This window comes from Neomonachus schauinslandi, chromosome 15, assembly GCF_002201575.2.
Source record: "Neomonachus schauinslandi chromosome 15, ASM220157v2, whole genome shotgun sequence".
Classification (NCBI taxonomy): Eukaryota; Metazoa; Chordata; class Mammalia; order Carnivora; family Phocidae; genus Neomonachus; species Neomonachus schauinslandi.
The window spans coordinates 39,918,192-39,943,924 of NC_058417.1; the positions used below are offsets into that span (position 1 = coordinate 39,918,192).

Genomic DNA, 25,733 nt, shown 5'->3' on the forward strand with positions numbered 1-25,733 from the left:
GGTGCGACACAGAGGGATTCTGGGAATAAATAGTGGGCGCGGGGCGGAGCCGGGCGCCGCTGGTGTGCGCACGCGCGCACGCGCCCACCCGGAGCCGTCCTACCTTGGAGAGGGCTGGAAGGTGCTCCTTCCCCAGACATCCCACCCAAGTCTCGGTGGGAGTGGCTTGTCTCGTTCCCTTTAGAGTAGCATGCGCTTCATGGTCATTTTGTACAACAAAAGCCAACCTGGACCATCAAGCTATTGTTAGTGTCTCGGGTGGCAACAGTGGACTTTTACCTAAAATTTAAAATGAATTTGGAGTAAACATTAAAAAAGAGAAAAGGTTTGAGACCGAGACCGAGCTAAGCAGATGAGGGTGAGCAAGTTACTTAGTATTTATCTTCTAAAAATGAGATAGTGTCTATGTTTAATCCTCACAGATCGCTGTGAGGATTAAACGAGATTCTTGTGTTTTACGTAGTGCTTGATCCGCAGTTATTGTTCCATACATACTTGTCAAAAAGATCAATAGAAGCCACTTTGCGGGTTTAAGCAAGGGAGTGGCTTAGTTAGATTCGTGTTTTAAAATAGCACTGGTGGCTCTAGAAATAATGAAAAAGTGGCACTAGGTGTACTCGTTAGACCAGATATGGATGGATCGGAGGGATAATGAAAGGATAAATCCATAGGAAGTGGCAACCAGAGAGAAGTGGAAGAAAGGAGGACTCTCTTTGGGTAGAGCTTTGGTTCTTCACTGAGAAAGGGAGAGGTACAGATTTAGGGGAGAAGATAGGGTTTTTGTTTTGTTTTTAAATTTTATTTGTTCACCATTTTTTTTAGTTGATTTTTTAGTAATCTCTACAACCAAGATGGGGCTCAAACTCATAACCCTGAGATCAAGTCGTATGCTCCACTAACTGAACCAGCCAGGACCCCTCTTAGGGGGTTTTCTTTGAAGCTAGTGTTTTGGTTAGTTCTTTCTGTGTGTGTGTATGAAGAGGTGGATGAACATTTAAAAAAATGACATGCAGTAAAACCGTAAGTATATATACGTTCAAAGGAATACAGAGGAAAGGATATGGAGGACATGAGACAGTAGTGTGTCTTCATTATTACTGGATAGTTTATTGAAACCAAACTGATAATACAGAGAAGAGACTGAGGTGGCAGCTGCCAGAATCTTGGTGGATTACAGATGCAAACTGGCTGGAGACGAGTCCTTGAACCCACACTTCTGTAACAGACTGATAAATCAGTTGCATAAATAGAGAGAATGAAAGACACGAGACATTTCACAGCTTTTCGCTTTCCATTTCTGTTTTAAACATATGTATGTTACAACTTTACATTTTAAATTACCACGCCACGGATTTTGTGACAATGGCTAAGGATGCAATGGTCCCATCCCCCTGATATAAGCAGAGTTTGGTCTGCAACGTACAACATTTCAGTGAGATACCAAACCCTTAACACATAACACATAAAAAGATCTTTAAAAATCAGATTAACACAATGCCTTCGGGTTATACAAGGAAGAACGGGAAAGTGGAAAAATAAGACATTAGGGATGCTTTTAATTGATAGTGTCTTGAGATCTTAAAAGTTTCATTCCCTTACTCCAAGGGGGAAAAAAAATTTTTTTTAACTAATGGAAAAAAGAAAGCAACATCGTAACACCCTACAATGAGGAAAAACACTATCCTTACAGTGCTTAGATGGTTCCATATAATAAATACAGCAGGTAGCAGAGCAAATGTCACAATTTATTGGCTTGGTTTTTATTTCTATGCTTATAAAAAAAAATACTAAGCTTCTTTGTGTATACTGAACAGTGTTAGCCCGTGGCTGTCTTCGGTGCCTGGACACCAGTGGCTGTTTACATTCCAGGCCCATCCTAGAGCAAGCTCCCGTACCAGCTGTCTGCACGCTGTTTGTTTCCCAGGGGAGGGGTTCTTGTCTTCACTTTACTGCAACAGGGTTCCTGGCTCATTACATGGTCATGTGTTCCGGAAGAACATACGAAATATCATCCCACGGGTGACGATACAGCCCCTGCTTCAGCCTCTTCTGATCGAGATAGTGTCCTGAAATACAGAGCAAAGGCATCTTTTTATTAAGAGGTGGTGAGTGTGTTAAAAGTCTGGTGAGGGGGAGAGGAAAAGGAGGAGAAATCTTTCTAATACAAAAAAAAATGAGAAAGTAAATCCAGATCCACTGCATAAGTGTATGGCAGCCTGGGTAAAAGGCAACTGTTAGATTTCATTCTGTTTTCCTGGGGTAGCAGTCAGTCATTTCCAAGAACAAAGGAACAAAGATAAAGGGGGACTTAAAGTAAGAAAGGAAGAATTAGGAACAATGATGAAGATAACGTGACACGTAGAAACTTGCCACATAGGTAAGTGTTAGAGCTGAACCATCGGAGGAAACCAAACTGAATTTTTTTTTTTTTTAAAGATTTTATTTATTTGAGTGAGCGAGTGAGCAAGAGAGAGAGAGTGCAAGCAAGAGTGGTGGGGAGGGGCAGAGGGAGAAGCAGGCTCCCCGCTGAGCAGGGGACCTGATGCGGCTCGATCCCAGGACCCTGGGATCATGACCTGAGCCGAAGGCAGACACTTAACCCACTGAGCCACCCAGGCGACCCCAAGCTGAATTCTTAATAACAACAACAACTACCAACTCACCAATGAAGCCCATACTCCTTCCCAACACAAAGATGCCATTGAGGGCTCCAATGTCAATATATTCATCAGCTTCCTCCCTGCAACACATAATCAACCTGTGGTTTTAAAACAGCTCACGTGACTGCCCTCCTCCCCACAGACAGTACAACTTCTGCCCTCGAATGAGAAGCTAGCTCTCTTTGGTTTCAAAGTAGAGAAAGGGTGCTCTGGGTGGTTAAGAGTAGAGATAATTTTTGTTTTCTTTATACCTCTCCATATTTTCTAAATCCTCTGTAATGAGCATGCACTGCTTTTAGAACTGGAAGGAAACAACAAGCATCAATAATTGTTAAAAAGAAAACGGCCGCACAGCTCACCGGGTAAAGGACCCACAGTTTCTAAGCATGTCTACAAATGCAACTCCGATGAAACCGTCTACATTCAGGATAAGATTTGGTTTCTGGGAAGGCAAAAAATTAAAAGCACTTATTATTTCTCATTTTTTCTTTGTAATTTTCCACAATTACTACTACTAACCTAACTACAAATTCTGACCACAACTTACAAACCTCCCACCAAAACATCCCAACTGGTTAGGAAAGGAAGTGTCAGTTCAATTCCCAATGTCTAGCAGAGGACCCAGCACCTAATTGACATGTGGTATGTATCTGTTGAACTTAGCAGTGCAACAGAAATAGAATTTCCCAGAAAATCAGGTTTGATTTTGGCTGCATAATCAAAATGTAGGCTGGCTCTTGTTTTCCCCAAGTAATGCACCCACAAGCTATGATTTGGGAATTAGGGACATTTTCTCTTTTACCTTTGAGGTGGTAATCTTCTCGACTTCCAGTGCATAGTCAAGCAGAGGGGTGGCGGGGAAGTGCTGTTTGACGTAATCTTTGAGGATCTGCACTCGCATATCTGGGTTGTTTATCTAGAAAGTGACCCAAAGTTACAGAGGAACCTACCCTAACACAGGTATTAAGAGACATGTTTGCACTCCTGCCACAGATGGGAGTGCACCATATCCGGGAGGTGTGTTTCAGGGACCTGATCCACATGTCTGATTCCGTGCAGCATAGACGATGACACTGCTGTGAGGCTTAAGGTTTCTGAAGTCTTTTATGTCACCAACAAGGAACTGAGACCCGGAGATGTTAACCGCGTTCGCCACAGGCCATAGGCCTCGGTTTAAGCAGCAAGGGGCCGGGGCTCACCTACTCTCCAACCAAAAGTCTTAGGTTCTGGCCTCTAACCATGCTGCCCACTAGTTCAGCAGCCTCATCAAGCTGTAACAAAGTTCGACAGAGTTCTTCATTTCTAAACTGGCAAGCACTTATTGGTGTGGGGCAGCAGAGCACCCCTGAAATTTTAAGGAAAGCCCTGGACCTGCCATGCATGGGGTTACACCATCTGTTAAGAGACCCACGCTAAGCAATAATGAGTCAGTGGGGCAGGGAGGTAGTTTAGGCACCAGCGAACTCCAATACTACAGTGACCTCAGCCACCGCCTATCGGCTCTCAGGCAGACAGCGCTGCTCCAGCCCATAGCACAGGGCCTCTTTCGGAGAGAATGTCACATCTGTGCTGCCACACTCAGGCTTTTTGGTTCCTCCCTTTCTGGAGTCTATACTGACCTAGCATGTCTCTTCACTAAGGGAGGTGGTCACTGTGGCTGCAAAGCCTGGATGGAATGTTCCTCAGAACGAACACAGTCCCTGATTCTAATGCAGTTTAAGGGCATTCTGTATTATAATGGAAAAATAGCTGCCTTATCTTTGACATCTGTCAACACAGCCAAAGCTTTGGAGTTAAGAGTCCAGGAGCCTAGGTTCCCAACTAGAACAATGCTGTCTCGTCACCATCCACCTGCAGATCGGTCCTTATGGAGAGCCATAACTTACCGATTTCACTCGGTGACCGATGCCCATGATCAGCTTTCCTTCCTTCTTCATCTTGTTCACAAACTCCATGGGGATAATACCACTGTCAAAGGCTTTGCTGAACATCTTGGCAGCGGCATCCAGGGCACCCCCAAACCGGTCCCCCTGTGGGACAAGCAAGCCCATGTTGCCCTGAGCTGGAAGAGCCTCCTTCAGCTTCGCAGACCAATTTGGTATGCCCCGAATTGCCCTGTCATGGGGTTTTACACTCCAAGGCCCCTTCTAGGACCCCGTGGCAGCCAAGTGCATGTCGCCAAAGCCATTTATCCCCTGCAGTTCTCCCTTCCCAGGATGCCAGTACTCACAATAGTGAGCAGCCCCGAGGTGAGGCTGGAAACCAGGTCTTTCCCAGCCCGAGCACAGATGATGGTGTTGTGAGCCCCAGACACAGCTGGCCCGTGATCCGCGGTCACCATCAGACACATCTCGATGAACTGGCAGGCATACTTGGGCAACCTAGAGGGGGAGGAAAGGGGCACTAAGAGGAAGGTCAGACAGAGGCGAGCAGCTGGACAGGAGCTCCGCTGACCTGAAGAGCCAAGCTCCTACTTGCTCCCATCCTCCCTCAGTAAGTCACTCACATTCAAGAAGGGTAGCAACTTCACAACCCGTGTCTAATACTATATCAAGCAATCCCAGGGCAAAACCTCCCAATAGCAAATACTGCTTTTAAAGATTTTTAAAAATTTATTCCTCTGAGAGAGAATGCAAGCACAAGTAGGGGGGAGGGGCAGAGGGAGAGGGAGAAGCAGACTCTCCACTGAACAGGGAGCCCAATGCCAGGCTCGATCTCAGGACCCCGGGATCATGACCTGAGCTGAAGGCAGCGTCTTAACCAACCGAGCCACCCAGTTGCCCCACAAATACTGCTTTTTAAAACAGGGTTAGCTGCCAGGTTTGAAAATCTCTTCTTTAGGCAATGGCTTTCAGCGTGAATTACTGCAAGAGAGTGTAACCTCTATTTGTGGCTTCCCTCTATGTGTCAGAGGAAGAAGTGAGACTCCTGTCCCCTTCCCCGTGTAGGAGGCCCCAAGTCTTCTGCAGGGTCCAACGCCCCAACTAATGATTAAGAACAAAGCCTGGAGACGTGGGGATGCAAGAGCAGACAGGGAAACCCGCTTAGGTGTTACAACCTGTGAACTCCTCCCAGGAAGGGCCTATAGCAGGACCAAGATCCATCTCTGCAGCTCAGGGCATGACACAAACCAAGACTTTGACCTGGCCTTCTGCCCAGTGCCACCCCAAACCAGGGCTCTGTGAATCAGGTACTCACTGGCCCCCTTGCCCCACTGTCAGACCCAGGGGAGGGCTAAGTTTGGGAGTTGCAGAGAAACCAATTTTTTTCTAACACTCAGGCTGATAAGAGAGAGGACCCGGTACAAGGGACTTCATGCCTGTTTAGCAACTCTGCCAGGCCTGCACTCTTTGAGCTACCAGACCCATCCAGACCTTTCTCTCAAGAGGCCTACATTTACTCTGTCTCCTTTCCTTAAGAGCACCAAGGACAGGGACTGATCCAAGATCCCTGATGAGGTCATTGCTTTCTACTTCTTAGTCGAGACTGGCTTTTCTGTCCTTGGAAGACCTAGGAACAGCCGGTATCTCTTTCCTCTGACCTTGCAATTGATCTGTGGCCATAAAGATTGATCCTGGACATATTCCCCAAGACTGCCCACCTCCACTCCCTGGTCAGGGGAAAACCCTAAACTCTGAGCCACAGATGGTGGGGTCCTGCCATCTTTTGCCCTGCACACCTCACCTTCTCTGGAACCACAGGAGGCCAAGGACCCCGCCAATACCCATCTCCTCCTTGAAGACCTCGGTGATGGGCATGCCCGCGTAGATGAGCTCCTGTCCTCGCTCATCACAGATGCTGGTCATGAATGAGGCAGGTTTGCGGATCAAGCCCAGCTCCTGAGCAGAGTCGGGGGGAGAGGGGAGCAGCACGATGTGACCACAGAACCAGAGTGTCTCAGGTAGGTCTTAAATTCTGACTGCCAAGTACCCTACACTCAGACCAACTCATCCCAAGAAAGAAGTACAAAAGCCCTTTTATTATCTGGTTTTTGTTGTAGAAAATAGGAATGCCAAGCCCACGGCACCCACAGTTCCCATCCACAGGTTCGTTTTCACCCCCCAAATGTGTCCTAAGGAGAGGGAACGAAGCTCAGAAACCAGCCCAAGGTCACCTGGCTAAGAAATGCAAGAACAAATCTAAAGGGAAATTTTTCTAACACCCCACATTCAGCTGCCAACCCCCCACCAAAATGTAAGGAGGCACGTGGCTGTGGAAATAGGGGATCCCCTCAAGATGTCCTTCACCCAGGAAAAGGGACTGGGTTGAACTCCTAGCTTCCAGAGTTGGGGCAAAATGGGGGCAACATTGCCAACTCTGCCTAGGCCCATTTCTCCAATTATCCCCTATCAATTTTCAGATTAAAAAAAAATTTTTTTTTTGAATTTTTAAATAAAAATGTGTGTTCTGAGCCTGGAGCACACACTCTGCAATCTCAGCACTAACCACTGGGGAGAAGAGCCCTATCGATTTTAATTTAAAAATGCCTTTCTGCCTTAATGTTTGTTAGTTTAATGGACGTCTATCTGGTTCTCCACTTTTATTTATATATAAAGACACATGGAGAATACACAACACTGTTTTTTGTACATACATTTTTTCATAATCATGATATACTGTCCCGTAATACCCTATTTACTCAATGAACTTGAACTCCATAAATGTCAGCACATACATAGATCTAGTTCATTCCTTTTAACTAATATACAATTGAGCCATTCTTCCACTGATAACCATTAACTGGAAAAAATCTTCAACACATTTGTGTGAATGCATAATCATTTCCCTGAAGTAGCTTTCTAGATATGGGATTAATATGCCATCAGGTGTGAGTGCTCTTTTTTTTTTTTTAAGTAGTAATCTCTACACCCAACCTGGGGCTTGAACTCACGACCCCGAGATCAGGAGTCACATGCTCCCCCAACTGAACCAGCCAAGTGCCCCAGGGGTGAGCACTTTTTTATTTTTTAAGTTTTTGAATTTTTTTTTTTAATTAGCAAGAAAGAGAGCATGCACACAAGCGCACGAGCAGGGGGAGCAGCAGAGGGAGAGGGAGAAGCAGACTCCCTGCTGAGCAAGGAGCCCCATGTGGGACTCAATCCCAGGACCCTGGGATCATGACCTGAGCCGAAGGCAGACGCTTAACTGACTGAGCCACCCAGGCGCCTCAGGGGCAAACACTTTTAAATCTGACATTCCCCAACTGCCATTCAGGAAGGTTGTGCTCGGTTCCACTCCCACCACCAATGGACGGACAAACGCACCAGTCTCCTCACACCCACAGAAACACAACATATTACTGAAGAATTTTTTCTTTGTTGACCCAAAAGGGGAAAATTGGTATCACAGCTTTTCCTTTGGCTCCTTTTTATAATGAGTGAGGCTAAGGGGCGCCTGGGTGGCTCAGTTGGCTGAGCGTCTGCCTTTGGCTCAGGTCGTGATCCCAGGGTCCTGGGATCGAGCCCCGTATTGGGCTCCCTGCTCAGCAGGGAGCCTGCTTCTCCCTCTGCCCCTCCCCCACCATGTTCTAATAAATAAATAAAATCTTTAAAAATAAATAAATAAATAATGATTGAGTGTGAGCATTTACTTTTTCATGTTGAAAGGCCATTTCCTACCCATTTTTCTAGTGGTCTTTTAAAAACTGATTTCAGAGAGTTCTCGTGTCTTAAGAACATTAGCTTTTCATCTCTGCCGCTCAGACAAGCAGGCAGAGAGGACTCTGCTTCATCGTGAAGCCCCGTCGAGCAAGTGCAAACTACTCTAGGGGACACTGTCTGTCTTCAGCCCCCATTGCCAGGTGAGACCATGTGGCTGTGGGAGATACATGCTGCCCTTTGCCCTCTTGCGACCCTGAATCTGTTTTCCCCGTTGGTCGGAAAGGGGCTAGCTCACAAGCTCCAGCACACAAGGAGGGGCTGGAAGCCAAGAATCATCGTCAAGGTTCCTCCGATGCCCTTGGAGTAGAGCTGCCCTCGAGGGCAGGGTTTGGAGGCCAGAGCAGTGATTTACAGGGTTGCCCCAACTAGTAGGGCAGGCCTGGTTTCCAGGAATTCAAGCCAAGTCAACTCAAAACCCACCCCGTCAGCCCCCCAGTCTGCCTCACCCACACTTAGAGGCATATGCAACACCTACCCTGGCCCAGGAGTAGTCCATTGGCACGGTTGGAGGAGGCACCTCCTGAGCAGGTACAATGACTCCTTTGGCCACAAGATCTTCATACACAGACCTGGGAGGCGGGAGAAGGGGAGGAAAGAAGACAGCCATGTGGATTTTATGCTTCTGGGTGCTTCTAAGCCATCCCAGGAACGCTCCTCCGTCCAACCCCAAAACTCTAGGTTTTCTAGCTCTGCACCCCCTCCTGGCAATGCCTTACACCAGGGGATGCCTTACACCAGTTGGATGCCTGAGAACTGAAGGAAAACAGGTTCTGGCCAAGAACCATCCACCAACACCACCGGGCTTTACAGGAAGCTGACTCTGGAGGCTAAGGAAGGACAGAGGGGAGGAATGGGAAGACACAGTGGGTTATCCAGTAACTGTTTATCAATCAATTAGAGGTGACACCTTCTAACGGTTTCTATGCCCATTTCTTATTTACAGAACAGCCAAGTAGATAGGCTCAGAAACCGAACGTGTTTTAATACCAGTCTGAACGGCCTGTAACTACTGTGTCTACAAACAAAATAAAACAAAAACCGAGGGGCACCTGGGTGGCTCAGTCGGTTAAGCCGCTGCCTTCGGCTCAGGTCATGATCCCAGGGTCCTGGGATCGAGTCCCACATCGGGCTCCCTGCTCAGCTGGGGAGCCTGCTTCTCCCTCTCCCTCTGCCTGCCTCTCTGCCTACTTGTTCTCTCTCTCTCTCTGTCAGATAAATAAATAAATTCTTTAAAACAAAAACCGAAAAGTAAGAAAAGATTTCGGACCATCTGTACAGTTGCACTCATCACCTAAAAGGGACCAGGAATTTCAGACACCTCTGTGTCAGAGAGGCTGCAATCCTCGCGGGGGACCTGGAAAGGGAGTGGGAGGCTGGCATCCTCCCCACGGTCCACTTACTGGATGATTTCTCCCAGTTCGTCAAAGCTCGGGGGCACAAACACTCCTGCCTCCTTCAAAGCCTGGTTCTTGGCTACTGCAGTTTCAGAAGCCTGGTTGGCACAAGCTCCCGCATGGCCAAACTGCACCTGGAAGGCAAAGGGGAGAGGCTTTACAGGGCTTGTTAATCCCCGGAGGGAGAGAACAAAGGCTCCTGGGAATGTTGGTACCCGTTACAGGCTGGACCCTGCTAAACGCTCAATGTTTATCACTTCATTCAAGCCTCACACAGCCTCACTCAACAGGTATGCCGAATGACTCTCAGCTTAAAGAAGAAGAGACCAAAGCACCGAGAAGTTCAGGAGCTTACCGGAGGTCACACAGCTGCTGTGTGCTGGAGCCAGGGCACAAAGCCTGGCGGCCCATCCCCCTGTGCCACCGTCGGGGGTGGGGGCGGGATGGAGAACAGCAGGTAGTTGTGAGCCACTGTGAGAAGTGAAATTACACGCTGGCAACCTTAGGCTAAGCTGACCTCACAGATGGGATCTGATTGTCCTGCCCATGCTTTTTATAAAATAGGTCCAAAATCTCATGTAGGGGCGCCTGGGTGGCTCAGATGGTTAAGCATCTGCCTTCGGCTCAGGTCATGATCCCAAGGGTCCTGGGATTGAGCCCCACATCGGGCTCCTGGCTCAGCAGGGAGCCTACTTCTGCCTCTTCCCCTGCTCACGCTCTCTCTCTCTGTATCTCTCTGTCTCAAGTGAATAAATAAAACCTTAAAAAAAAAAAGTCATGTAAAAATATGAATTCCTAGCGTCTTTTTTTTAATTTATTTATTAAAGATTTATTTATTTATCTGAGAGACAGAGAAAGAGCACGTATGAGCAGGGGGGAGGGGCAGAGGGAGAGAAATCCCCAAGCAGACCCCCTGCTGAGTGTGGAGCCTGATGTGGGGCTCAATCCCAGGAGCCTGAGATCATGACCTGAGCCGAAACCAAGAGTCAGATGCCTAACCGACTGCCTTCGGCTCAGGTCATGATCCCAGAGTCCTGGGATCGAGCCCTGAGTTGGGCTCCCTGCTCAGCGGGGAGTCTGCTTCTCCCTCCATCTGCCTCTTCCCTAGTTTGTGTATGCTCTTGCTCTTTCTCTCTCTCAAATAAATAAAATCTTAAAAAAAAAAAAAAAAGTCACTGGGCGCCTGGGTGGCTCAGTCGTTAGGCATCTGCCTTCGGCTCGCGTCATGATCCCAGGGTCCTGGGATCAAGCCCCGCATCGGTCTCCCTGCTCAGCGGGGATCCTGCTTCTCCCTCTCCTTCTGCCTGCTGCTCCCCCTGCTTGTGCTCTCTCTGTCTCTCTCTGTCAAATAAATAAATAAAGTCTTTAAAAAAAAAAGTCAGATTGTAGGTGTCTCGGTTGGGCGACCGACTCCTGATTTCAGCTCAGGTCATAATCTCAGGGTTGTGAGATGGAGCCCCACGTAGGGCTCTGCGCTCAGTGTGGAGTATGCTTGAGATTCTCTCTCTCCCTCTGTCCCTCCCCCCTTTTTGTAAATAAATGTAAATAAATTTAGATTTGTTTAAAAAGACAAAAAGTCGAGTTGTCTGTAGGTCTATATTCCCACATGGCAACTATCATCTGGAGCCGACTAGCACCTGCCCCCTTCCACCTGAGCATGCAGTAAGATAAACTCTAAATCCAATGGCACAGGGGTGACTGGCTATGGGAAGGGAACATCAGGAAAGAGAAAACCCATGGGAGGAGCTACACGGTAACTGTGTCTTTGACCACGCAACAGGGAAAATGAGGTTACCAAATGAGATGTGGTTCAAAATCCCGATCAGGGCAGGGTGAGGTGGATAATCACAGCAACATCTAACCTGTTTGAGTAACACTACATCCAGGCACTTTTCTGCGCACTTGACTCATTTCATCTTTCAGTTGCTATGGCTGCTTCCAGTGAGAAAGGAAACAGAACGCTGGAGGGGTAACGTAACTTGCCCAAGGCTACACAGGTAGCATGCGGTAGCATCTGAACCCAGGCAATGTGGCCTCTCCCTATGTTCTTACCCGCTACATATAACAAAAGGGGCCTCAAGTGTGGGAAAGGTCAGGAACCGCCGCTCTGGTTAGCGATGCTGGAAAACACATGCTTTAACATGCAGGCTCCCAATGCGTTCTTTATAGGACCAAATCTGCATGGGTGGAAGGGGTGGGAAGGAGAAGAGATTCTGCACTCAAATAAATGGACAATGCTGGGTTCAAGGAAGTTAAACAAGTCTCTTTAACTCTGAGATTCCTCAAAACTAAAACCAAAAAAATTAAAGATTTTATTTACTTATTTTAGAGAGAGAGAGAGAGAGAAGGAGGAGAAGGAGAGAGAGAAGGACAAGCAGACTCCGTACTGAGCAGTGTGGAGCCCGACACGGGGACTCAATCCCATGACCCTGAGATCATGACCTGAGCTGAGATCAAGAGTCAGATGCTGGGTGCCTGGGTGGCTCAGTTGGTTAAGCGACTGCCTTCGGCTCAGGTCATGATCCTGGAGTCCTGGGATCGAGTCCCGCATCGGGCTTCCTGCTTGGCAGGGAGTCTGCTTCTCCCTCTGACCCTCCTCCCTCTCCTGCTGTCTGTCTCTCATTCCCTCTCTCAAATAAATAAATAAAATCTTAAAAAAAAAAAAAAAAGAGTCAGATGCTTAACTGACTGAGCCACCCAGGCACCCCCCAAAACCAAAATTTTAAAAGGGAAATAGATTATGTTCCATGTTCATAATTTATAGAAGCTCCCCGTTCTGTTTGCTTTGGTTTTTGTTTTGTTTTGAGGACCACGGCTATAGGACCAGTGTTTTGTGGAACATAGTTCTGAAAAATGTCACCTATACAAACACCTCCAGTTTCTACTCCCATTGCTCAGTTCTTAATTCTGTTTTCCTGAGGAGCTGTCTCTGCTTGCCAACAGGTGGAGATTTTGTTGCATACCTTTATTACCTCCTCTATAGGGCAGAAAGTTCTGCAAGGTCATGTGACCTAATTAAGAAATCAAAAATCACTTATTAGCTGGGCAGTCACTGTACTCTACATTTGTGTATGCCTGACATTTCATAATGTTTTAAAAGATTAGGGGCGCCTGGGTGGCTCAGTCATTAAGCGTCTGCCTTCGGCTCGGGTCATGGTCCCAGGGTCCTGGGATCGAGCCCCGCTCGGGCTCCCTGCTCGGCAGGAAGCCTGCTTCTCCCTCTCCCACTCCCCCTGCTTGTGTTTCCTCTCTCACTGTCTCTCTCTGTCAAATAAATAAAATCTTAAAAAAAAATTTAACTGAAAGACAAAAATAAAACGCTGTGAGGATCTGTCCCACCATTGGGGTGATGATGGGTGCCCAGCCAGAAAGAGAAGAGAGTGCTGCGCTCACTGCAGGCCTCTGGGCACTTTCACATCCACAACAAACCTGGCTTTCTTCTACAGCCCCTCCCCATGCCCCTCTCCAGCTCTGCACCTGTGTGTCCTCGCCCTTCCCAGCCTCCCTTTCGGGAAGCAAACCCCTTTCTCATCCCTTAGATGCAGTGCAAGCCTCACCGTCCCTGGGGAAGCATCTCAGCTCCTCCAGACAGAACTGCGCCGACTCCAAGCAGGGACTCGCCTGCTGATGACTGCCCCCCACCCTCCAGTGGACTTAACCTCCTAGAAAGCAGGGCCCTGACTGGACCTCGCGGTAACCCAGCAAGTAATAAATGTTCCTGGGACGAACGAGCTGCTTAACAAGATGACCACATGGTTCACCTTGAATGCCCGCTTTGGCCTCCCTGTCCACGAGTGACCCGCCCCAGCTGTACCTCAGAGGAGAACATGGTGGCACAGGTCCCGATGCACCAGCAGACCACGGGCTTGGTGATGCGGCCCTCCTTGATGCCCCGGCAGATCTTATATTCCTCAGTGCCCCCTATCTGCCAAGGAACAGGGAACGAGAAAAAGCCCACAAGTTAGGGGAACCCGTCCTGAGCTGCTGTGGGAAGCACTGCCGCAGGAAAATCTGCCCCAGATCAGGCAGGGGTCACAGGCACCAGGGGTCCTGACTTACAACTTGGCTAGAAAATGAAGGCACATGGGCTTTGGCCAAATAATAGCCTGTAAGACTGAGACTGGATGCACGGAAGAATTGTAACGGGGGAGTGGGTACCCTCCGGAGTCCCCGGGACTCCCCCTCCCTGATCTAAGGGTATAAGATGATTTTGGGGGCGCCTGGGTGGCCCAGTTGGTTAAGCGACTGCCTTCGGCTCAGGTCATGATCCTGGAGTCCCTGGATCGAGTCCTGCATCGGGCTCCCTGCTCGGCGGGGAGTCTGCTTCTCCCTCTGACCTTCCTCCTTCTCATGCTCTCTGTCTCTCATTCTCTCTCTCTCAAATAAATAAATAAAATCTTAAAAAAAAGATGATTTTGGATCAGACCTGCTCAGGGGCACAAGCAAGGAATGGGGTTAAAGGACTCTCCCAAACTGAAAAAGTGCACTTCTTACTCCAGCTACGCACTGCCCGAGAGACCAAGGCCAGCCAAAAGCTTCTTCTTTATTGGTACTAAAATGTCTTGTGCCACCAAGAGGCAAGAAGTTTTTCAGGAACAAACACGACAGTGTTGACGGTGATGGCCTTTATGTCCCAGAGTGTAGGGAGCAGGATTACCAGGGACTGTCACATTAAGTTATATATAACCAAAATGCATGCTTTTTTTTTAAGATTTTATTTATTTATTTGTCAGAGAGACAGAACACAAGCAGGGGGAGAGGCAGGCAGAGGGAGAAGCAGGCTCCCCGCCGAGCAAGGAGCCCGATGTGGGACTCGATCCCAGGACCCTGGGATCATGACCTGAGCCAAAGGCAGCCGCTTAACCGACTGAGCCACCCAGGTGTCCCGCATTTTTTTTTTTTTACATGGAGCTCACAATTACTTTTAGAGTCAGAAAAATAAAATTAACAAAACAAAACAAAACAAAACTCACCTCTCCAAGAACCACAATCATTTTCACTCCTGGAGTATCCTGGTAACGTAGCACATGATCCATAAATGTTGAGCCAGGGTACCTGGTGATAGCAGAGAGAACACATGGGATCAGCAGGCCTGGGGAGGTGCAGGTACAGGTGTAGGAAGCTACCAGGAACACGTGAGGCTTCTCGTGAGGGCCCAGAGATGCCTCAAGTGTTGGGGGTGGGTAATAAATGAAGCACAAGGGAAGGGAAGGAGGAAAGGGGAGGTTTGCTTGGCAGTAAGAGATGCTTACAAAGCACATGTGTGGTGGTTTTTTTTTTTTTAAAGATTTTATTTATTTATTTGAGACAGAGAGAATGAGAGACAGAGAGCACGAGAGGGAAGAGGGCAGAGGGAGAAGCAGACCCCCTGCTGAGCAGGGAGCCCGATGCGGGACTCGATCCCGGGACTCCAGGATCATGACCTGAGCCGAAGGCAGTCGCTTAACCAACTGAGCCACCCAGGCGCCCATGTGTGGTGGTTTTAAAATACGGCTGCAAATTCTTTTAACAAGGTGGAACCTCATGCCTCTCTTGCGTATAAATCAGACTTGATGATTAGTTTCTAATAAACAAAATGTGGCAGAAGTGATTCTCTGACAATGGCTTCCGTGGCAGGGTTATAGAAAAAACAGCTTCTGTCTCGCACTCTCTCTTGAATTGCTCACTCTGGGGGATGCTGGTCACTACGTCCTGACGACACTGAGCAGCCTGTGGAAAAGCCCACAAGAAAGTCCCTTGCCAGCCTGTGGATGGGCCATGTTCTATTATAGTTTGAAACCACCTGCTTTGCATGACTTTTTTTTCTTTTAACACAGCAGTACATAATACAGCGTGCCAACTCATGTCCCAGGATTGGCAGGCTATGGCTGCATCTCTATATAGGCCTGTACACATAGTTGGTCCCTGAATGACGTGATGGTTGGGAACATCCATCCCCACCACATGCAGTCGAAAACCCAAGTAGACAGGGGCGCCTGGGCAGCTCAGTCAATTGGGCATCTGCCTTTGGCTCAGGTCATGATCCTGGGGTCCTGGGACTGAGCCCCGCACTGGGTGCCCTGCTCAGTAGAAAGCCTGCTTCTCCCTCTCCCACTCCTCCTGCTTGTGTTCCCTCTCTCGCTCTCTGTCAAAAAATAAATACAATCTTTAAAAAAAAAAGAAAAGAAAAAAAGAAAAAAAGGAAAAGAAAATCCAAGTATAACTATGACTCCCCAAAAACTTAACTACTAATAGCCTACTGTTGACCGGAGCCTTGCTGATAACATCAGTAGTCGATTAACACGTATTTTGTATGTTATACGCATTATACACTATGTTCCTACACTAAAGTAAGGCTAGAGAAAAGAGAATGTGATTAACAAAGCCATAAGGAAAATACATTTACAGTACCGTGGTGTATTTATTGAAAAAAATCTGCATATTAGTGGACCCGTGCAGTTCAAACCCGTGTTGTTCAAGGGTCCCCTGTATTTTTTTACTTTCTCCTGTCACATGAGATTACTAAAGGATTGTTTAAGGCCAAGGATGCTTCTCTGCAGATCTTTGAGAGCACTGTACATCACAAGGGGACAGTGTAACTGCCCAGACTTATTTGAGCTGGAGCCCGTCGTCAGGGAACACCGAGGACGAGGGTCCCCCAGGCCGTAGCCTCAAAGACCTGGTGAGAGATCTTCCTCACTCAGGAAGTCCATCTGACACGATACTGGAGAGCCAGGAGACAGACAAGGTGCCTCACTTGCCCAACAGCTTATGGTTGAGGCAAAGAGCAGGAGATGTAATAATAAACAGCAATGGCTAACGTGTATTATGGCATTAGGTGGTAGGCATTACTCTAAAATAATACTCTACTGATTACCATTCCCACTAACAAAAACAATGAATATACTATCTGTGAAATAAGAAGAAATAAAGATTTGGTCTCTGTCTCCAGTTCCTGACGCAGAGCTCCTAAAACCCTTGGGATTTCCTAGGTGACAAGGGTGTCTTTTATTCTCATGAGGCAACTCTTGGTGGGCGCCTGCAGAGCTCCTGGATGCGGGCTGGTCACTAGAAAACCAAGCCATGATCAGAGGCTTGGAATTTTCAGCCCTACTCACCATCCTTTGGGGAGGGGAGAAAGGCCAGAGATTGAATTAATAATCAATCATGCCTACATGATGAAGTCTCCATAAAAAATCCCTAAAAAAAGGGGTTTGCAGAGCTTCTGGGTTGGTGAGCACACCAAGGCGCTGGGAGGGTAGCATGCCCACAGAAGGCACAGAAGCTCCATGCACTGCCCCCCATAACTTGCCATATGTGTTTCTTTCCTCTGGTTGTTCCTGGGTTCTGCAAGCCATTCTAGCAAATTACCAAACCCAAGAAGGGAGGTGTGGAGACCCCCAATGTATAGTCAGTTGGTCAGGAGTACCGGAAGCCTGGACTTGCAGTTGGCATTTTGTGAGGCTGAGCCCTTCACCTGTGGGATCTGGTACGAACTCCAGGTAGATACTGTCAGAATTGAAATGCATTGCAGGACGCCCAGCAGAGAATTGGAGAACTACCTGGCACAGGAAAAAAAATCCCCAAATCTGGTAGCCAGAAGGGTCAGTGAGGTCATGGTAGAGGGTAGAGAAACAATTCTTCCTTTCACTATTACAGACTACAGTTAACACCTGCTGAGTCAAGTGCTAGGTAGGCCCTGTATTAGCCACCTTCTATAAATATTACCCTCACTTAATCCTCGAAACAACCCCACGAGGTGGCTGCTATTATTTTACCCATTGATCTATAAGGATGACGGAGGTCTGAGGAGGGTAAATGATCTGCCCAGGACACTTCCCTGGTCAACAGAGAAACTGAGATTTGAGCCCCTTGCTCTGATTTCAGAATTAGTCCTACCAACCGCTCCGCTCTGCTGCCTCCCTATGGCCACAACTCAGACAAGGAACAGAATTACCCCCAAAGCCTAAACACCTTTGAAAAACATCTTTTCCTGTTTTTTTGTTTTTTTGTTTTTTTTCCTGAGTTCATGCCGATGTCAGTCCTGAGACAGAGTAGAAATGCCGTTTTATGGACTTCACTCGGCAGCAGCGAGCAGAGATTGGAGGACCCAGCGCCCCCCTTCTCCTAGCCCACCACTCCCCAGCATGGGAAACCCGCCTCGGGCCAGCCGATCACCTGTCCCCGCCAATGGCCACACCCTCGTAGACGCCGTCTGTGGTCCGAGAGATGATGTTGTTGAGCTCGTTGGACATGCCCCCAGAGCGCGAGACGTAGGCCACGCTGCCAGGGCGGTACAGCTTGGAGGCCAGGATGTTGTCCAGCATCCCACCTGTATTCCCAATCTTAAAGCATCCAGGCTTGATGCCTCCAACCTGTGAGGGCACAAACAGCAGTCAGGAAGGAAGCGTAAGCTCCTGACTGACCACAGGGCTCAGTGGAATCATGAGGCCCAGTGCTACCTGCTCAACCCCCCGCCGGCTGGTCAGGATGGGAAGGAAATGTTCCGAGAGAGCTAACACCTGCACACTGGGTTTCCAGCTTAGGAAGAATCTCATCTCTCCCTCAAGAGCCATTACACAAGAAAAAAGAGAACCCTGCTTGTAAAACATGGCTTACTACTGCAGATTCAGATTTGTATACTCAGGATTAAGTCACCTCCTCCGCTTTAAAAGGGCGACAGCACCCAGGAAAAGTGTAAAATACAGGTGTACACCTCTGCTCAACATCACCCTCTGCCTCAGAGATGAAAGAAAATCTGACCGTTAGACAACTTTTTAATGCAACAACTAAGGAAGAACAACAACAAAATAGTCCCACGGCAATTTCTTTCTATGTGAAGGCCTTTGGGCAAATAAAACCTGTAAGTAGATTCTTCTTCAGTTCATGGTTAAAGGAATAATCAAAGACTATGCTATGGTTGTATGAAGGTGGGCAAACACACAAAAAATCTTCGTTAGCCCCCTAAAACTATAAAGGTGATAGGGACTGGGGAGAGAGCCCTTTAAAGTAACTGGATATAAACTGACTTTCAATGGGTACTCTCCGAATCTTTTCAACCTAAGAGGGAAACCGAAGAGTCAACAAGTTTGCTTTCTGTGGGCCCAGAACTTCGAAAGATAGCCTTGAACTTAAAAGGCTTTCCGGCAAGGACACTCACAGTGGCAGGTCCAATGATGGTCACTCCCTTCTGGTCCGCCTTCTTGATCAGCTTCCTTGTGAGGGCCTCAGGGATGCCTTCAGCTATGATGGCAATGGTCCGGATCTAAAGGACAGTCCCTTTCTGTTAACTTTGTGCCTCAGATGAAGCAACGGGGTGGCGCCCTTAATGGGACCCACCTTCCATGCCCCCTTCCAGGCTCTAAGAACCAAGTATGCAGTCAACCAAGTTATCAGTATGCAACCCTTTCTTCCCACAGGCCTCTGTCACTAGCCTGACCACTCCAACCCTCTCCCAAAAAGAGAGGTATAGACATCCAAAGCCAATCTCCAGTGGTTAACACCACAGTAACTCAGGAACCAAGCAGGAGCAAATGTTTCTGAAAACCCACTACCATCAAGAGTGGCTATATTCTCTCCCAACCAAAAACCCACAAGACTCAGACCCACCTGCTCCCCACCTGTCCTAGTGCCTATTCATAAAGCAGGTATCTCTGGCTTTTTCCACTGTGTCCTCTGAGTCTCTGACTCTATGTCCCAGGGTCAGTAAGGGACACAAATGAGCTGCTTACACACTCAGACCAGAGAGTGGGCTGGGGGAGAAAGCCAGAAGGAGTGGGGGTGGGCAGGAAAGATCGAGAACCATCTCTCTCTGGCTCTAGAACAGGGGCCAACAAACTTTTTCTGGCTTTTTTGGTCATGTGGTCTCTGCAGTAACTACTAAACTTTGCCTCTGTAGCATGAAGGCAGCCATGGACAATACATAAATGAACACAGCATGGCTGTGTTCCAACAAAACTTTATTTGAGAAACAGACAGTGGGCTAGGTTTGACCCTTAGGCTATAGTTTGCTAAACTTCGCTCTAGAATAAAAAAGCAGCTCATTTTCAGCAGGTGTGCTTTTGTTTTTGCTTCACTGAGATGGCAAAACAAGTTTACATTCTCCAGTCATACACTGAACTAAGCCAGTCTGGGATCAGACAATAATTGTGAACAGAAGAAACAATATCTTAATCTATAAAGACTCATACAAATCAGTAACAAAAAACACAAACACTCAACAGGAAAAAAAAAAAAAAAGAAGGGAGAGCAAGTCACAAAATATAAATGGTCAATAAATGTTTTTAAAAGCTCATCTTAGGGGCGCCTGGGTGGCTCAGTCGGTTAAGCATCTGCCTTCAGCTCAGGTCATGATCCCGGAGTCCCAGGATCGACCCCCTCATTGGGCTCTCTGCTCAGCAGGGAACCCGCTTCTCCTTCTTCCACTCCCCCATGCTCATGTTCTCTCTCTCTCTCTAATAAATAAATAAAATCTTTTTTTTTTTTTTAAAAGCTAATCTTAGTTAATAATCAAAGATATGCAGATTAGGGACACCTGGCTGGCTCAGCTGGTTAAGCATCTGCCTTCAGCTCAGGTTGTGATCCCAGGGTCCTGGGAGCAAGCCCTGCGATGGGCTCCTTGCTCAGCAGGGAGTCTGCTTCTTCCTCTTCCTCTGCCCCCTCCTCCCACCTGTGTGCCCATGTGCATGTGCGCTCTCTCCCTAATAAATATAAATCTTAAAAAATATGCTAATTAAATAAAATACCTATCACTTGTCAAATACATGCTTTTCTTAGAGAGTGCATGTGTGGGAGCAGGGGTGGAGAGGCACAAGGAGAGGGAGAGAGAATCTTAAGCAGGCTCTACCCCAATGCAGAGCCCAACTCAGGGCTCCATCTCACGACCCTGAGATCATGACCTGAGCAGAAATCAAGAGTCGGATGCTTAACCGAGTGAGCCACCCAGATGCCCCATATAAATACATGTTTTTAAAACGCAAACATTCAGTGTTGGCCAGGGTACAAGGAAGCAGGCATTCCTGAATCACTGATGGAGTTTCTGTCCTTACAACTTTTCTGGAGGGCACCTGGGCAGGACGGATCAAAGGCTTTCAAATCTGCACATTCTTTTTTTTTTTTTTTTAAGATTTTATTTATTTATTTGACAGAGAGAGACACAGCGAGAGAGGGAACACAAGCAGGGGGAGTGGGAGAGGGAGAAGCAGGCTTCCCGCTAAGCAGGGAGCCCGATGAGGGGCTCAATCCCAGGATCCTGGGATCATGACCTGAGCCGAAGGCAGACACTTAATGACTGAGCCACCTAGGCGCCCCCTAAATCTGCACATTCTGATGCAGCAGTCTGACTTCCAGACATTTATGCTGGGGAAATAATTAAGAACATACACAAATGGGCACCTGGGTGGCTCAGTTGGTTAAGCGACTGCCTTCGGCTCAGGTCATGATCCTGGAGTCCCGGGATCGAGTCCCGCATCGGGCTCCCTGCTCAGCGGGAAGCCTGCTTCTCCCTCTCCCACTCCCCCTGCTTGTGTTCCCTCTCTCGCTGTGTCTCTCTCTCTCAAATAAATAAATAAAATCTTTAAAAAAAAAAAAAAAAAAAGAACATACACAAATTTTCATCTAAGATGCTCACCACAAGACCTGAAAAAGCGAAACTGATGTTTGCCAATGAATATTTATGGATGTGGAAAGAGTAACTGAAGAAAATGGACTACAAAACAGTCACGTATAGTATTATTCCACATGTTCAAATCCAGAAAAAGGAACAGAGGAGGATCTATTCAAATGTTGGCAACCATATTTCTGGGAAACTGGAATTGACTGAGGTATTCATTTTTTTTCTTTTTATTTAATAGCATTTAAATTTTCTCTACAATAAACATGTAATAATTTTATAATAAGAAATTGCTTTTGATTCTGTTGTGAAAGCCGGTCTTAGCAGCACAGGGGGGGACCTGGTGGGGGGCAGATGATCCTGAACGGACTCTCTGTTAGCCTAGGTAAGCAGCCCTGTCCAGCCTGCTTGCCCTCAGTTACCACGCTATCTTCTAAAGATCAAGCGTATCCAACCATTTTCTCCCACACCACCGGCCAGTCCTGAGCGCCAAGTCCTTTTTCCACAGTGCCAGAAGACACCATTCAGGAGTTTTCCCTGCTTCCGCACCCCTGTGCCCACTGATCTACCTGCGCGTAATTCATGGTCTCAATGGTACTGTCATAAGCTGAGCGGAGAGAGGCAAAGTTGATCAGCACGTCTACTTCTGGGTGTTTCTTCATGGCATCAGCCATGTTCTTGAAGACGGGGATCAGGATTTCCTTGTGACCCCAGTAAAACTTCTGCTTGTGGTCCCCACTGAGAGAGGAGGAAGACGGGTCAGGATACCCCCAAACTGTCAGGGCTGGGGAGGGGGAAGCCAACGGGAGGAGCGTCATCTAGAAGGTGGAGAGACAGGGTCCCACATGTGGGAAACAGATCCCCTAGGAATATGGATCGCCCCCAGTCTGGGATGGCAGATGCTCCCCCAGCAAAGGGGATAATCTTACTGGCTCCCCTGGGTCTGTCTTAGTGAGGGAGAGGAGATGAGGAAATCCCACTTGGTAGCCATCTCTTGCTTCCCGCCATGGTGGGACTCACGTGAAAGGGTACACCATGGCGGCCACTGAGGGCTCGTCTCGGGAGCAGACATAGTCGAAGTCCAGCATGCCCTGCACGGCCCGGGTCTGCATGCCCCACACGATGGCCTTGGTATGGCGGCTGAAGAGGGTGGCACTCTTTCCTGGTGGGCAAAGACACAGCGAGTGCACCGAGTGCACCCAGAACACACACTCCCGGGAGACCGGCAGGGGCTGCCGCACCCCTCCACACCCAGTTCGGGGAGAGGGGCTCATCAGCACGGCAAAGGGACGTCAAGAGGCTGGGACTCTGAGAGCTGGGAGAAGAGGTGCCCTGGTTTCTTTGCAAAGAGAGCTAAGAGGACCTGCCTAGCTGGTAAAGAGCTAGCAATGAACACAGAAAGGACTCCCGTGCAGAGAAAAGACCCACAGGCGGAGAATCCCTACAGGAGGAACTGCTCCACCTCACAGGACAGGCATGTAATCAGCATTTTGCTTACATGCAAATGAAGGCTTGATCGATTATTTTTAAAGACGCTGAGAAAAAAACATCAAGCTCTCCCAATTCTGGTGGCCACACAATTTCAAACAACCCGACAATTATCACCTCTAAATCTGGACATTCCCACATGGGGGGGTGGGAGGTGGGGAAATTCCCACACTTGGGTCAAGATCTGAATCCTCAGGATTCTAGGTCAGTGTAGGTCCAAAGAAGAGGCTGGCTGCAGCCTTATTTCTACCTAAGGTTCTGGTCGGAGCACACTGGCTTCGTGGCATCCCCCTAACATTCTCTGTGCCGTCCCCTCCCTCCTGCCCGCCTCCCTCTAGCAGGTGGCCCTCTCCTGCTCAGAACAAGGCTCTCAGGCAATTCTCCAGGGGGCAGAAGAGTGAGAGGCAAAAGAAGCGGGGAGAAGAGCTGTCAGAAGTGCTTGCACGGCCTGAAGGGAAAGGCCCCTTCACCACCCTGCAGACAGGTGACCAGTCCCTCCCATTCTCTGCAAGTCACTGGAGGACAAGTCACTGGAGGACAAGTCACTGGAGGAAAGTAGCCCCTGGGGAGGCTCTCAGCTCCCCCAGGGAGAACAAGGCACCGAGCTCAGGGGCCATCTGGTATTAATTAACCTAGTGTGCTAGTGCAGGCTTGGCTAATCAGGTTTAAGGTCTGATAAAATAAATTTGAGATCACTCTTCCAAGGCATGCAGGGTTCTCATCCCTATATAGGCTTGCTTCTTCCCTCTCAGCTGTAAGCTTCTCATACCAGAAGTCTCCTGCTGTTCCAAATACCTGGGACTTGCTGTCACCAGATCCATCTGCGTTCTCATGAGACATGAGCTCACAGAACAAAGATGGCCACCTAATCCAGTACCCTCACTTCCCAGGCCCCGGAACCTGAAGCTCAGAGCTGACAGATGATGGAGATTCTGTCATCTAGCATCAGGGCCAGATTATATACTAAATTACGATGCAGCTCAACTGTACAAGGGAGGAGGGCGGGATACAAACCAGAAGGGCCCGGCCTCTCCCCACCCTTGGGGGAACCCACACCACCACCCCCCCCAAGTCAGAGTGTGAGCAAGCACACAAACATGCATCTGTCTACCCAAGAGAGTACAGAAAAGCCTGGAATCTCTACAAGCCCACGCGCACATCCAGCATGAAAGGGGCAGAATCCAAGCGTGCTCCTCCTTGAGCACAGAAATGGCAAAGCCTAAGGCTGTCATCCTCAGCCCACCAGCAGCAGGGGCTAACTAACATCCCCCACCAGGCTCCTCTGCTGGCTCAGGGACTAATAGTAAGAGACCCCAGCCCTTGGGTGGAAGAGCTCTCAGAACTGGGGTAGACCCCTGTTCTTTTGGCACAGGGCTCAGCCTCAGCTCTGGTCTTTCAGGTAACAAAGGATCTTTCCAGAGACAGGAAACATAGGGATTAAAGGCAGATAGTGAGAGGACTGCATCCCTGGCCTTCCTAGGGGGATATCTGATCCTAGCCTAGTTGCCCCTTCCCCTCACCTTAGCAAGGGATCAAAGGTCAACATCTGAAGTTTCCCCTTGCCCAGGGAAAACTCTCCCACAGCTGTGAATGTCAAAAAGTTAAGTGGAAGCCCTGATGCTTTGAAGGGACAGTGTTTGCGTGAACGTGTGAGTGAGCACAGCAAATGTCCCTCGTAAGCAATGACCTCCTACCCCAAGGCCCAGATCCCCTCTTCAGATTTACTGCACATCCAACTGGGCTTCTACCTCTCTCCTTGACTTGTCTAGCCTGTCTTCCACCCAAAACCCAGAGAAGTCTGAACCCGCCCCTGGCACTGAGAGCTCAGGGATGCAGGAGGCAGTGGTGAGGCTAGGTGGGAAAGTAAGAAGAGACCCTGAGACCCAGATGAGAATCCCAGAAGCCTGAGGTTGCCCTCCTCGCCCCTGCGCTGCCCCTCCGCCTTTAGCTTCCATGGCTCCCTCCTTCCCAGGACGCCCCTCCCTCCTCAGCAAACACCACTCCACTCTCCAAGGCTGTGGGCCTGGCTCTTACTCCCACACTCCCTACCCTGTCCTGTCCTGTCCAGAGGGCGGAGCCAGAGACAGCTGGCCAGGGGAGCACTGAGTGGGGGTGGGAGCGACTAAGCAAGGGTGGGAAAGCGAGGGAGGGCGAAGACTAGGACTTGGGGGGAAACAAAGCACACGGAAGACTATAACCTGCTAACAAAGCCACACACAGAGCTGGGGCGGGGTGGGGGCATCCTACCTTGCAGGGGTCTTGGACTTGGGACTGAATCTGTCAAAGAAAATGACCAAGGCAGCTGAGTCACCTGCTGGTGGCTGGAGGCTTTGGAGGGAGAGGGTGGGAAGAGGGAAGGGTCCCAAGGACAAGCCTCGTAGGGCTGATGCCCTCACTGTCTCTCACCTATTCCACAACAGACAGGCGTGAAGACAACAAAAGAGAAGAGAGCACTGATCAGCAGTGCAGAAGCAAGAAAGGGCAAAGGGCCAAAGGGCCAGAGAGGGGGCAGGAGAGGCAAGAAGGCTTGGAAGGGGTGCTGAACACCACAGGCCCCCAGGCTTTGTGGAGGGGCAGCTGGCCAGATCCCACCCTCGTAATGCCAATCCCGTATCTGTCCCCATGAAGCACAGTAAGATGATTAGGTCACTGTGGGCTGGACCTGTCACTGTGCTGTAGACAAAGCTGCTGGTTTGGGGGACTGCAGGGGAACAGCTGACAATCTCAAGGGCCTAGAGCCTATAGAACTATTTCACAAAATGCCTCAAGCGCACGCGGTCTGTACCAGGAAGAGGCTGCAGCAGCCCCGTGCTGACCAAGGCCTAGTACCTCACGCTGGCTGCCAGCGCTGGCTAGCAGGGGTCGCGTCTGATGAACCAGAGGACAGACAGACAGGGGAGGCGAAATGCAGATGGGCTGGTTACTGATGTGTGCTCTTATG

At 48.8% G+C, this 25,733-nt stretch overlaps 2 protein-coding genes across 5 annotated transcripts in view; one reads left to right on the top strand and one right to left on the bottom strand.

The window, feature by feature from the left end:
• Positions 1-25,733, top strand: part of LOC110573273 (signal transducer and activator of transcription 5B) — an 871,639-nt gene that overhangs the window by 526,606 nt on the left and 319,300 nt on the right. The window lies entirely within an intron of this gene.
• The window catches only part of ACLY (ATP citrate lyase), a 43,031-nt gene continuing 18,366 nt past the window's right edge, over positions 1,069-25,733 (bottom strand). For 3 of the 4 annotated variants that reach the window (XM_021681811.2, XM_021681808.2, XM_021681809.2), the window contains 16 exons: positions 25,040-25,069; positions 22,325-22,466; positions 21,874-22,042; positions 18,854-18,958; positions 17,872-18,068; positions 14,688-14,769; positions 13,529-13,639; positions 9,721-9,848; positions 8,796-8,889; positions 6,345-6,499; positions 4,891-5,041; positions 4,547-4,690; positions 3,463-3,576; positions 3,020-3,102; positions 2,664-2,740; positions 1,069-2,066 (listed from right to left, as the gene is read on the bottom strand). In XM_021681811.2, the coding sequence (XP_021537486.1) occupies positions 1,972-2,066; positions 2,664-2,740; positions 3,020-3,102; positions 3,463-3,576; positions 4,547-4,690; positions 4,891-5,041; positions 6,345-6,499; positions 8,796-8,889; positions 9,721-9,848; positions 13,529-13,639; positions 14,688-14,769; positions 17,872-18,068; positions 18,854-18,958; positions 21,874-22,042; positions 22,325-22,466; positions 25,040-25,069 (1,877 nt within the window). In that variant the 3' untranslated portion in view covers positions 1,069-1,971. The remainder of the gene's footprint in view (positions 2,067-2,663; positions 2,741-3,019; positions 3,103-3,462; positions 3,577-4,546; positions 4,691-4,890; positions 5,042-6,344; positions 6,500-8,795; positions 8,890-9,720; positions 9,849-13,528; positions 13,640-14,687; positions 14,770-17,871; positions 18,069-18,853; positions 18,959-21,873; positions 22,043-22,324; positions 22,467-25,039; positions 25,070-25,733) is intronic. The other variant, XM_021681812.2, reaches the window with a different exon arrangement.